Below are 13,847 nucleotides of genomic sequence, written 5' to 3' on the forward strand. Positions count from 1 at the left end.
TGGACAGGTAGGTTCACTTTGTCTTAGTATTTGTTGTTTTTTTATCATCACGTTGTCAATTCGGAAAAGCTAGCGTCACCAAAAAGTACCGAAATTTACCGATGCTGCCTTGTGCTCGTGAATCCGTGTTTGTTGCGTATTCCCGTGCTCTGGAGGCGTGGCTTTGGCGGGAAGGACTTTTGAATTGAACTGAGAAGCCATATGTTGTACTTTACAGATAAAAATACTTATTAAAATGTGTGTTTAATTCCGCTTTTTTTATTTTTGTCCTTCCAAACAACTTGGAAGGGGTTTAAGGGGCCAGGCTGTGGTGCATCGGCAATACTTCTAATGTCCACCAGGGAGCTGCTGCTCATGTGGGGAAGTGCATCAAAAAAGTGTTCAGCAAATCTGTTAAAGCCTGAGTAATAGTTGTGCGATCATGCAAATGTTCAGTTTGAGTCTGGAAGTTGTCAAGTAATATTGTCCTGAAAAGAATCTCACATGTACGTGACCCTCAACTTTTAAAATGTCATGCGTGGCTGCATTTCTGTGCATCCCATACAGCTTAAACCACATCAGATAATGACAACCTGAAAGTCAGTTTTAAAATGAACAAGTAAATTAACGACATATTAAAACAAAAAATAAAGACTAGAAGCGTTTAATTGACTCATGTGTTTAGATTTATCTCCAATAATGGAGACTTGAAAACCACAAGTCTAAATTTAAATATTTGAGCAATAAACTAAACTTATCATGACTTTGAATGACTGCAGTTGGCTGTGTTTACTCTCAGTGATAAAAGAGCCACTGTGAAACCTGAAACACAAGCGTGCTGGTGGTGTTGCAAAAGACTTTTGATATTATTTCCACTGTAACAACGAGAGGCCAATCAGATTGCCCGGACATTGTTCCCTCCCACTTTTTTAGAGTTATATTGAGGTGAATCGTCTTATAATGACATCTATTAAGTGTCGTCTTTAGTGCGTTAACAGGAAAATGCAGATCATTTTCTATTTTCTGTTGCTGCTCATCGTGAAGTGTAAGTTATCTCCTTTTCTTTTAAATACAGTGTTTTTTTATTACATTTACATCAATGAAGTCATTGTTGTTAATCACTGCTGTGTTTGATGTTATGCTTAGATCCCACATTAGGTCTGAACTTTGAGACAAAGACTGCTGCTGTTGGAGAAGATGTGACGTTGAAGTGTGACCGTCAGACGTCGAAGAGTCAGTTTTCCAAATTATTTTGGATTAGACTAATTTCTGGAAACATGCCTGAAGTCTTGGGTGGAACACATTCCTTTGACTATGATGAAGTTATTCAGAATCTTCACTTTACTCTTAAACAAGAGCCTGGAGTTTTTCTTCTGCACATTAATGAAACAGGATTCAGTGATACTGGAATTTACTACTGCTTAAGTGTAGCTAAACCTTTTACCATGAAGTTTTTAAAAGGAACTTTCCTCAGTATTAAAGGTACATTACAAACACATTCCTTTTATAATTGTTAGACATGTAATATCTTTTGATTACAATAACTAAAGCATGTTTATTTCTCTGTTTTGTAAATATCAGAACCAGATTACGATATCACTGCAGTCGATCAAGGTCCTCCATCTAATCCCGTCAATCCAGGAGACCCAGTGACACTGCAGTGTTCAGTCCTGTCCGACAGCACTGAGAGCCAAACGTGTCCAGAATATCACAGAGTGCACTGGTTCAGAGCTGACTCCGATGGGTCTAATCCCAGATTAATTTCCACTCATGGAGACGGCAGCCGTAAATGTGAAAATGGCACTGAAGCTCTCTCTCCCCCAAAATGTGTCTCCAACTTCTGTGAGAATGTCAACTCCTCTGATGCTGGGATTTACTACTGTGCCGTTTCCACATGTGCACAGATTTTATTTGGACGTGGAACAAAACTGGACGATGAAGGTAACTGCGGAGAATGGATGGATATGTTTATGAAAAATTCATTAAGCATTTGTGTTTTGCAGAGTTTTTAAAATCATACCTGACCTTAAATATCCTTCATTCTTTGCTTCTTGTTTAGTTTCAGCACCGCGTGCATCTCCAAACCTGCTCCTGTTATGTGCTACACTGACTTTAAGTCTGATTGTTATTGCATTCCTCATTTATTTCATCAAGATGAAAAGCTGTGACTGTTGCAAAGGTAAAAGGTCATTTTGACGTTATATCCATGTTATGTTTTTAATCAAACCATGTATAATATAATAAGTAATTTTCCAATGTATCTTTGCAAACTGTTGCTTCAGAAATACTTTGTTAGATTGCTGTCTTCTTCCATAGTTACTGTCCCCGTTGCATTTTTTTAAAATCAAGCATCTTGTGGAATCAAAACACATATTTCACAGATGCTTTGTCATTCGCTGTATACAAAAGGAACATTAGAAATGCTCTGGTGATTATAAATATAATACAACTCTGTACGATATTGTTTATGGCCCTGCGATGGACTGGCAACACGTCCAGGGTTTAGATTAGCTCCGGTTCCTGACGTGACCCTTCTATTCATACATATTCTTAATATTTTAAGACTTCATTGTTTTGAGTGTCTGTTATTTTAAGTAGAACATGGTTTGCTTTATTTACTTTTTTCAACATAACAGAATAACATTAAAAGTGTGTTAATTAATTATTTAATATTTCATCTCTATTTCTTTCTCATACACCGACAGAGACCGTAGCAGTCGGCAGAAACCAGCAAACTCAGCAGGTGAGGTTGATGAGGAAATGATTGGAAAACTATCTTTTTTTTTTATTTTATTGATTTATTTTGCATGTAAAAGTTAGGATCTGCTCCCTCCATAACACATGCTTTCCTGTTTCCTCAGAGAGATGAGAACTCTTTGGTTTATTCTGCGCCGACCTTCACGAGGAGGAACGCTGGCAAAGCAGAGAGAGGGAATGGAAACGCAGCAGAAGAAGAGACGGTCTACAGTAAAGTCAGGGCTTCTCCAAGACAGTAATTCAAACTATTGATGTGTGTGCGTGTGTGTGTATATATCCAGTATATGAAGAGAGCGTGCTAAGGTCATTATAGACAGACATGGTGGTTGTTGATGAACAGCAGTGGTGATGGACGTCTCCATCTCAAGCAACAGGAACATCAAGAAGAAGTGACACGAGGAGCTTGAGAAATAGGCTGAAGGCCTGAAAGAGGAGTTGATGGGGAAGTTGTGGGGGAGTAAAGGCAACTGTGGTCCAATGATGATGGGAGCACTAGAGGCTGTAACCCCCAAACTGGTAGAGTGGCTCCAACAGATTCTAGGAACAAACATCTGAGATCTCTGTCCAGAAGAGCACAATCCTAGGAGCAGCTAAGATACTGTGCCGGAATCTCAGGCTACCAGGCTTGTGGAAGGAGAAGCAAGACGTCCTTAGGTGGGGACATTTTTTAAATGTATATACAGTATGTATATATTTACACAAGCCTGATATTGATCACAATTTATTTAGATACCCTTAGAAATAATTGGTATACAGTCTAGTCGGTAACTGCATTACTCCTTTCTTTGTTATTATACGAGGCCATGGATCATCGTGGTGCAGTTTAACTGCCTTGGTTGACGTCTATGAGCACTATGAATTTTATACTGGTTAAACACACATTCTTATTTCTCAGTTTTCTTTATTTTTTTTAATCAAAGTCCAGCTTATTGACAGTCTCAACATGATAGTCTCTCACTGTTTTTTTAGGCTCTCTATCTCCACAATGACATTTGAGGTCTGTGAGGGAGACATTTAATTGCAGTTATTTGTTTTTTCAAACATTCAAAATTATCTTGATATTTACTGCCATCATGAAGTTCAATCTAGTTCTCATGGAGAGCAAAACTTGGTCCTAAGGAGGCAGAACCTCATTTCTAAGTAACTCAATAGCTACAATTTGAATTGTGATTAGGTTAAACTTGCGTTGGGGAAACAAAGGAAAATACTTTGCTGAGAGTCCAAATAAATAGAAATCAGTAAAAGCTGTGCAAACCTGTGTACATTTGTTTCTCTTCTTAAGTTTTAATATTAATATTCACTGTTGGCCTCAAGTCAGTGACTGTATTTTCAGTTAGGGTTTGGATGTATGATACAATAAATGTGTTGTGCATGTTAAATAAAATAAAACAAGCTTTCTTTGACCAAACTGTTAGTGGGATCTGTTATTTGTGAAACTTTAGATTTACAAACACTTGCAATAACAGCCGACATACACCTAACCAGCATGACAGAGTGAATTAGTGATGTCTACTATCTATACTTGAGCAGCTTCCTGACATGAGAACAAAAAGTGGTCGAGCCATTTATGCTTCACACCTCAGTGTGAAAGCCCAGCCACAGCAGTGTTTAAGTTTCCATGCATCATTTGTTTGTCACTAATGACTGAGACTGTGTTTGTCAGATGTGAGCAGCCTTTTGAACACCTAAACAAGACGGTCTCCACTAAGCAGATTACAAATTCTACTTTATGGTGACATTTAATGCAGGGCTTTTGTGTCACACACAGACACAGTTTGTGTCAGTGCGGTGTCAAGTACAGTGATATTGTAATGTGTTAAAGATGCAACCCACGTGTCTTGTGGATGATGAAATAGGTTTGACCTGTTTGCTTGTGGTCTGCTTTCACTTTGCAAAAATGGATTTAAATTCAAATATTCAACCTCAGCACCACAGAGAGTTTAAGAGTTTCCACTTTGTTGGGATTAGGAGCGTGATTGGTTATGAATTTAGAATATTAATAATTAATTCATTATGAAATAATTAATTTCTTATAAAAAAGTTGAGTCAAACTCAAATCGGGGCACCACTCCTCTCAAACAGAGGAGAACAATTGGTTCTGAATGAACCATTAATTCATAACCTCCAAAACAGTCTCATAAATTAAGCCGACTACCAATTTGGATTATGATTAATTATTAACTTAATAATTGATAAATCACAATACTACATCAATAGTTAGGTGAATTGAAGGATTCTACAGGGAAGAGGTTGGCAATATACCAATATATCAAAGATTTGAACAAGAATATCTACTAAATCTAACTATATACAGTGTGTGTGTGAAAGAGAGAGAAAGAGGGAGTCTGTGTGTGTGAAGGTCAAATGTCAAGTCAGATAGAGGTAAACTACAAATCAAGATGGCGGTTGACAAAGAAACTACAACAAGATGGCGGAATCAAAGATGGCTTCTTGAGCGCATGGCTGCTGTGTTTCTTGGTTAACTACTTTTGTAAACTGAGATGCCAGGTTAGATGAGAGGTTAGAAGCATGGACATCTAGAGCTGAAAGCTAAGAAGCATGGACATCACTAACATCATATTAACCTAAATCTAGACATTATAACAACACATTGTGTGAGCAAGTAAGCTCAGTACAACATTTCATATATGCTTAGCCAAGTAGTGTAATGCTATGCTAGGCCCAGTTACGTTACCAAGTCCTTAAAAGATGCAAAAGTGTCCTTTTGAGGTGCTGTCTGTTGGTCCAGGGTCAGTAGATGGTTGACTGTGTTTCTGGTGTCTGTGGCTCAGGTTCCTCCTTATAATGTTAGCTACTTGGAGCTAACCTGGCTCTGGATCCTTGGTTGATCCGTAGGCAGGCTCTGGGGTCGCTGCCTCTGATGGACGTGACTCCATCTTGAATGAGCTGATCCCCAACAACTTATTCATTGGAATTGTTGGCTGCAGCTTTATTGTTTTCACTTCTCATATCAGGGGTTGATGTTCCCCAAATCATCATGACATTTCTTTCACCATCGCGACAGCACGAACAGCAGTGTGGCCTAATAATGAAGCAAAGGCAACGACAGACCTAATGCTAGCTTGCTAAAACCAATGAGAGAGTTGCAGTTGCTACATTATTGCAGAAAAGGTGCCAACAACAGGTGTTGGTTGAAAACCAAAGACAGTTTTTGGGAAAGTTACTGCCAAAAAAAGTCTGATGCAGAGCGATCCAAGACCAGACTGAACATCGGTGCTGCGTTTGAACAGTGGAGACAACTCAAAGCCCAGAAAAGGCTGCAAAGTGATGCCATGGTGGCTCCGTTTCTACTGGACAGGAAGGTTCACTTTGTCTTAGTATGTGTTGTTTTTTTATCATCACGTTGTCAATTCCGAAAAGCTAGCGGCACCAAAAAGTACCGAAATTTACCGATGCTGCCTAGTGCTCGTGAATCCGTGTTTGTTGCGTGTTCCCGTGCTCTGGAGGCGTGGCTTTGGCGGGAAGGACTTTTGAATTGAACTGAGAAGCCATATGTTGTACTTTACAGATAAAAATACTTATTAAAATGTGTGTTTAATTCTGCTTTTTTTATTTTTATTTTTGTCCTTCCAAACAACTTGGAAGGGGTTGAAGGGGTCAGGCTGTGGTGCATCGGCAATACCTCTAATGTCCACCAGGGAGCTGCTGCTCATATGGGGAAGTGCATCAAAAAAAGTGTTCAGCAAATCGGTTAAAGCCTGAGTAATAGTTGTGCGATCATGCAAATGTTCAGTTTGAGTCTGGAAGTTGTCAAGTAATATTGTCCTGAAAAGAATCTCACATGTACGTGACCCTCAACTTTTAAAATGTCGTGCGTGGCTGCATTTCTGTGCATCCCATACAGCTTAAACCACATCAGATAATGACAACCTGAAAGTCAGTTTTAAAATGAACAAGTAAATTAATGTCATATTAAAACAAAAAATAAAGACTAGAAGCGTTTAATTGACTCAACATGTGTTTAGATTTATCTCCAATAATGGAGACTTGAAAACCACAAGTCTAAATTTAAATATTTGAGCAATAAACTAAACTTATCATGACTTTGAATGACTGCAGTTGGCTGTGTTTACTCTCGGTGATAAAAGAGCCACTGTGAAACCTGAAACACAAGCGTGCTGGTGGTGTTGCAAAAGACTTTTGATATTATTTCCACTGTAACAACGAGAGGCCAATCAGATTGCACGGACATTGTTCCCTCCCACTTTTTTAGAGTTATATTGAGGTGAATCGTCTTATAATGACATCTATTAAGTGTCGTCTTTAGTGCGTTAACAGGAAAATGCAGATCATTTTCTATTTTCTGTTGCTGCTCATCGTGAAGTGTAAGTAATCTCCTTTTCTTTTAAATACAGTGTTTTTTTTATTACATTTACATCAATGAAGTCATTGTTGTTAATCACTGCTGTGTTTGATATTATGCTTAGATCACACATTAGGTCTGAACTTTGAGACAAAGACTGCTGCTGTTGGAGAAGATGTGACGTTGAAGTGTGACCGTCAGACGTCGGAGACTCACACAATATTTTGGATTAGACTAATTTCTGGAAACATGCCTGAAGTCTTGGGAGGAACGTTTAACTTTGACTATGATAAAGTTATTCAGAATCCTCACTTTACTCTTAAACAAGAGCCTGGAGTTTTTCTTCTGCATATTAAGGAAACAGGATTCAATGATACTGGAGTTTACTACTGCTTAAGTGTAGCTGACCCTTTTACCATGAAGTTTTTAAAAGGAACTTTCCTCAGTATTAAAGGTACATTACAAACACATTCATTTTATAATTGTTAGACATGTAATATCTTTTGATTACAATAACTAAAGCTTGTTTATTCTGTGTTTTTTTTAAATCCCAGAACCAGGTGACGATATCACTGCAGTCGATCAAGTTCCTCCATCTCATCCCGTCAATCCAGGAGACCCAGTGACACTGCAGTGTTCAGTCCTGTCCGACAGCACTGAGAGCCAAACGTGTCCAGAATATCACAGAGTGCACTGGTTCAGAGCTGACTCCGATGGGTCTAATCCCAGATTAATTTCCACTCATGGAGACGGCAGACATAAATGTGAAAATGGCAATGAAGCTCTCTCTCCCCCAAAATGTGTCTACAACTTCTGTAAGAATGTCAACTCCTCTGATGCTGGGATTTACTACTGTGCTGTTTCCACATGTGCACAGATTTTATTTGGACGTGGAACAAAACTGGACGATGAAGGTAACTGCGGAGAATGGATGGATACGTTTATGAAAAATTCATTAAGCATTTGTGTTTTGCAGAGTTTTTAAAATCATACCTGACCTTAAATATCCTTCATTCTTTGCTTCTTGTTTAATTTCAGCACCGTGTGCATCTCCAACCCTGCTCCTGTTATGTGCTACACTGACTTTGAGTCTGATTGTTATTGCATTCCTCATTTATTTCATCAAGATGAAAAGCTGTGATTGTTGCAAAGGTAAAGGTCATTTTGGCGTTACATCCATGTTATGTTTTTAATCAAACCATGTATAATATAATAAGTAATTTTCCAATGTATCTTTGCAAACTGTTGCTTCAGAAATACTTTGTTAGACTGCTGTCTTCTTCCATAGTTACTGTCCCCGTTGCATATTTTAAAGATTAAGGATGTTGTGGAATCAAAACACATATTTCACAGATGCTTTGTCATTCACTGTATACAAAAGGAACATTAGAAATGCTCTGGTGATTATAAATAAAATACAATTCTGTACGATATTGTTTATGGCCCTGCGATGGACTGGCAACACGTCCAGGGTTTAGATTAGCTCCGGTTCCTGACGTGACCCTTCTATTCATACATATTCTTAATATTTTAAGACTTCATTGTTTTGAGTGTCTGTTATTTTAAGTAGAACATGGTTTGCTTTATTTACTTTTTTCAACATAACAGAATAACATTAAAAGTGTGTTAATTAATTATTTAATATTTCATCTCTATTTCTTTCTCATACACCGACAGAGACCGTAGCTGTCGGCAGAAACCAGCAAACTCAGAAGGTGAGGTTTATGAGGAAATGATTGGAAAACTATCAATTTTATTTCATTGATTTATTTTGCATGTAAAAGTTAGTATCTGCTCCCTCCATAACACATGCTTTCCTGTTTCCTCAGAGAGATGAGAACTATTTGGTTTATTCTGCGCCGACCTTCACGAGGAGGAACGCTGGCAAAGCAGAGAGAGGGAATGGAAACGCAGCAGAAGAAGAGACGGTCTACAGTAAAGTCAGGGCTTCTCCAAGACAGTAATTCAAACTGTTTTGTGTGTGTGTATACAGTATATGAGGACAACTTGCTAAGGTCATTATAGACAGACATCAAGGTTGTTGATGAACAGCAGTGGTGATGGACGTCTCCATCTCAAGCAACAGGAACATCAAGAAGAAGTGACACGAGGAGCTTGAGAAATAGGCTGAAGGCCTGAAAGAGGAGTTGATGGGGACGTTGTGGGGGAGTAAAGGCAACTGTGGTCCAATGATGATGGGAGCACGAGAGGCTGTAACCCCCAAACTAAATAGAAATAAAACCCAAATAAATCAGTAAAGGCTGTGCAAACCTGTGTATATTTGTTTCTCTTCTTATGCTTTAATATAAATATTCACTGTTGGCCTCAAGTCAGTGACTGTATTTTTATTTGGCGTTTGGATGTATGATACAATAAATGTGTTGTTTCTGTTAAATAAAATAAAACAAGCTTCCTTTGACCAAACTGTTGGTGGGATCTGTTATTTGTGAAACTTTAGATTTACCAACACTTGCCATAACAGCCGACATACACCGAAACAATCTTTATGAAATATTGAATCTACTTTATGAGCGTGACAAATATACCAAATCTTCCCGTTTGTTTTGGCAGTTAGAATAAAGTTTGCGCACACCTTGATATGACCGACACACTGTAGCTACTTTATAAGATGCTGCATATGTACACAAGTCATTGTTGCTGAAAGTTGCATTTTCATGAGTGTTTTGTGTGTGACGGACAGAATGTTATGCGGGAAAGTTTTGCAGTGATGTTTGCTGATGCTGCCGAGTCGCTACAACCAGCATCACAGAGTGAATTAGTGATGTCTACTATCTATACTTGAGCAGCTTCCTGACATGAGAACAAAAAGTGGTCGAGCCATTTATGCTTCACACCTCAGTGTGAAAGCCCAGCCACAGCAGTGTTTAAGTTTCCATGCATCATTTGTTTGTCGCTAATGACTGAGACTGTGTTTGTGTGTCAGATGTGAGCAGCCTTTTGCGGTGACATTTAATGCAGGGCTTTTGTTTTAATGCCACACATATTACACACATGTTCAGAGTTTGTGTCTGTGCGGTGTCAAGTACAGTGACATTGTAATGTGTTAAAGATGCAACCCACGTGTCTTGTGGATGATGAAATAGGTTTGACCTGTTTGCTTGTGGTCTGCTTTCACTTTGCAAAAATGGATTTAAATTCAAATGTTTCCTCAGACCACACACACACACAGAAAGAGGCCATTCAACCTCAGCACCACAGAGACTTTAAGAGTTTCCACTTATTCATTTGAATTGTTGGCTGCAGCTTTATTGTTTTCACTTTTCATATCAGAGGTTGATGTTCCCCAAATTCCCCATCATGAAATTTCTTTCACTGTTGCGACAGCAGTGTGGCCTAATAATGAAGCAAACTCAACGCCAGAGCTTATGCTAGCTTGCTAAAACCAATGAGCACCATTATTGCAGAAAAGGTGTTGGTTGAAAACCAAAGACGTTTTTTGGGAAAGCTACTGCCAAAAAGAACTTCAGATGCCGAGCGATCCAAGACCAGACTGAACATCGGTGCTGCGTTTGAACAGTGGCGACAACTCAAGCCCAGAAAAGGCTGCAAAGTGATGCCATGGTGGCTCCGTTTCTACTGGACAGGTAGGTTCACTTTGTCTTAGTATTTGTTGTTTTTTATCATCACATTGTCAATTTCGAAAAAGTTAGCATCACCAAAAAGTACCGAAATTTACCGATGTTGCCGATAGTGCTCGTTGCGTGTTCCGGTGCTCTGGAGGCGGACTTTTGAATTGAAAATGTAGCCTGCTCTCTCCAACCCTACCTTTAATTGGACACTGTAGACTATGAATGTAAGAGTGAATTTCCACACAAAATCTAAGTCTGAAGGTTTTCTTTTTTAATCATAGCAGTGTTTCATCCACGTGGAGACTGTGTGTTTAGAGTCCTAAATGCTACTTTTTGGGGGGGAATTGGGTCCCAGAGTGGGAAAAATCAAAGAAAGCCAGCCTTGCGTTCTCATGCAGACAGTCAATATGCTATTTTGAGAAAATGATGATGTCATAGTCCCACCTCTCTCTTGCTATCTTTATCATTGTTGTTATTTGCTTCCTTTCCTCCTTTCCACGTTTAGATTTGTTCTGGACTGGGTTGAGAGTTTCAAAAGGACAAAGAAATGGATTATTTGCATTTGGTTCCTTTTCTGTGTGGACACCAGAGTGTTTTCTGCAGATGATGCAGGTTTGAATTTAAATTTCAATTGCCTTTGTGTTTACAGATACACCATCACATCCAAGAACACCTGAAGAGCATCTGAAATGATGAAGCAGCTACTGAACAAAACAATTCACTGTAAATCCTGTCATTTGTTTGTGTCATGAGGTTAAAAGAAAATCATTTGTTTTTGTTTCCTTTCTTCGCAGAGGCATCAGAACTCACCCAGTCTAGAACTGAAACCTCAACCCACAGAACAAAGATGTCACACAAGCTGAATGTCACACTGGGGCACGTCACTGAAACACCAACGTACTGAAAGGCCAATCAGACGACTCTGGTTTGTTTCCTCCCATATGATCAAGTTTTCAAGAATCATTTTGAATCACTGATGTCTGTTTATCACCAATCTCGAGTGGAATAACCAGAAAATGCTGATCATATTGTGTCTGGTGCTGATGCTCACAGTCGGCCGTAAGTACAAGAGGAAAGATCTTATTTGCTCTAAAGTCTGTTGTGTATCAATATTCTCTCTCACATCATCGATCATCTCCCTTTTTGCAGTCGTATAGACGATGATATATATATATATATATGTTTGCTGGTCTGATTGATGTTTTATTTCGTTTCGTTTTTTTCAGGATGCACAGACAATCGGAAATCTGCAACAAGAACAGTTCATGTTGGAGGTCATGTGAACATGACGTGCGATCGCAGGACCAGTGGAACTATTTTCTGGATCAGGCTTATTTCTGGAAACTTTCCTGAAGTTGTAGGAAAAACATTCAGTTTTAACACTGATCCTCGCATTACAGCCAAGGAAGAAAATGAATTATTTGTTCTGCGTATTAAAACTGCACAGCTAAGTGATAGTGCAGTTTACTATTGCGTGAAACTTAATCAACGAGCACTGGAATTTCTAGAAACAATAGTCCTCACAGTTAAAGGTAAATACTGGAACAGATTCAAAATATCTTTGTTTTAAAGACATTTTGTACAATGATGTACCGTTTTTTTTTTTATTATTTCACAGGACCGAATCCTGATACAACAGCAGCTCCTGCAAACGATCCGGTCCCTCCAAAAGACTCTGTGTCTCCCCATTGTTCAGTCCTCTATCACAATAAGAACAGGATCTGTCCAGAGGAAAAGTGTGTGTGCTGTTTGAGAGTTGGACCACATCAATCTCCTCTGTGTTTTAATTACACTCATGGATGCAGCGTTTATGAAGAGGACCAGAATCCCGACAAGAAACTGTCCACAGAGAAATGTCTCTGCAGCCTCTGGAGGAACTTGAGCTCCTCTGATGCTTGGACGTATCACTGTGCTGATGACACGCGTGGAGAGGTACTTCCTGGAAACACATCAAAAATCAACAATGAAGGTATCTGCATCAAATGGATACTCAACGGAAACATTTGTATAGTTCAGTGTTTGATCAGGGGCACTTACTTTTTTTATTTTGTGTCATTAGGAAGCTGTTTGCTGAAGAACAACACAGTAATCGCTCTGTTATGTGCTGCTCTGGCTGTAAGTCTGGTTCTTATAGTCTGTCTCGTCGTGTCAATCAAGAATCTGAAGAAAAAGACTCACGGTCAGTAAAGTCATTCTGATATTGATGGATTTTATTTTGGCAAAGCTCGATTCACATCAATGTGTAACCGTGTGTGTTTGTGTTAATAAAATACAGCTGCTGTTCTTTTGCAACCAAATGCAGCGGCCAGTGGTTTTCAGCAGGTAAAATTAAGAGGACATTTGCATACTTTAGGTTATTTATTGACATCTGCCATCTTACATTTCTCTGTAATGTCTCTCCAGACAGATGAGGATTCGTTGATTTATTCTGCACCTGCCTTCACAAGGAACGCCACCAAAGCAGAGATGAGAGACGCGAAATCAGCAGAAAACGAAAGTATCTACTCCACAATAATCTACAATCATCAAAACACAGCTGGTTCAAGCTAATTGATGTAAATGTAATATTGTGTGCGCAATGTGAGGTAAATACATATATATAATGTATGGAAAGGAATACGTTAGATAACTTTTACCTACTGGGATCATATACTGTAAGTTTAGTTTTAATCTAAGTGTGTCTGTGTGTGTGTGTGTGTGTATGTGTACTACAGTGTCTTGTACAGTGTCTATGCCAAAAACCATGACAATGTCATGTGTTAAAAGGAAACGTGTGTGTGGGGAGTTATGTTAACAATCAAAGCAACAACTTGTGAGGTAATCATTCATGAATCATGTACCACTAAATACTTCAAGGTATTAAGATTAAAGCAGATTAAAGGTTCGTAAACTCAGAACTGATCCATAAAACAATCAATTAAACCTGCTTTTAATTTAAAATTGAACAGAGATTCTAAAATAATTTCATGTATATATATATTTTTACATCGTATTGAGTATGTTGTATGCTTGGAGAGGTTGTATCTGTGTGGTAACCTATATATGTACTGCTGCCTGTCTTGTCATATCAGTGAGTTTTATTCCCAGTTGAATAAAGGTTAAGTTGAGTTCATCTATTTTTCACCCATAATTTGCTTGATCCTCAGGGTGACCTGACATGCCGAGCGTGGTTGGAGGCAGTTATGTCTCCTGTTCAT

The 13,847-nt window shown here is 38.7% G+C and overlaps 3 protein-coding genes across 3 annotated transcripts; all 3 read left to right on the forward strand.

Moving 5' to 3' along the window:
• The first annotated feature begins 676 nt into the window (after positions 1 to 676).
• LOC122778763 lies at positions 677 to 4,474 on the forward strand. The gene is made up of 6 exons (XM_044040859.1): positions 677 to 1,024; positions 1,126 to 1,461; positions 1,561 to 1,920; positions 2,039 to 2,158; positions 2,685 to 2,722; positions 2,841 to 4,474. The coding sequence occupies exons 1-6, from the start codon at positions 982 to 984 to the stop codon at positions 2,973 to 2,975; spliced, it is 1,032 nt and encodes a 343-aa protein (XP_043896794.1). The 5' UTR covers positions 677 to 981; the 3' UTR covers positions 2,976 to 4,474.
• Positions 4,475 to 6,940: 2,466 nt separating this feature from the next.
• Positions 6,941 to 9,413, forward strand: LOC122778765. The gene is made up of 6 exons (XM_044040862.1): positions 6,941 to 7,082; positions 7,185 to 7,514; positions 7,615 to 7,974; positions 8,099 to 8,212; positions 8,738 to 8,775; positions 8,890 to 9,413. Exons 1-6 carry the CDS (start codon positions 7,040 to 7,042, stop codon positions 9,022 to 9,024), a joined length of 1,020 nt encoding a protein of 339 aa, XP_043896797.1. The 5' UTR covers positions 6,941 to 7,039; the 3' UTR covers positions 9,025 to 9,413.
• Positions 9,414 to 11,180: 1,767 nt separating this feature from the next.
• LOC122778235 lies at positions 11,181 to 13,762 on the forward strand. Its single transcript, XM_044039889.1, has 7 exons — positions 11,181 to 11,262; positions 11,445 to 11,709; positions 11,877 to 12,182; positions 12,269 to 12,619; positions 12,710 to 12,829; positions 12,926 to 12,972; positions 13,054 to 13,762. Exons 2-7 carry the CDS (start codon positions 11,667 to 11,669, stop codon positions 13,198 to 13,200), a joined length of 1,014 nt encoding a protein of 337 aa, XP_043895824.1. The 5' UTR covers positions 11,181 to 11,262; positions 11,445 to 11,666; the 3' UTR covers positions 13,201 to 13,762.
• Positions 13,763 to 13,847: the final 85 nt, after the last annotated feature.

The sequence above is a fragment of the Solea senegalensis genome, linkage group LG12 (assembly GCF_019176455.1).
Source record: "Solea senegalensis isolate Sse05_10M linkage group LG12, IFAPA_SoseM_1, whole genome shotgun sequence".
Taxonomy (NCBI): Eukaryota; Metazoa; Chordata; class Actinopteri; order Pleuronectiformes; family Soleidae; genus Solea; species Solea senegalensis.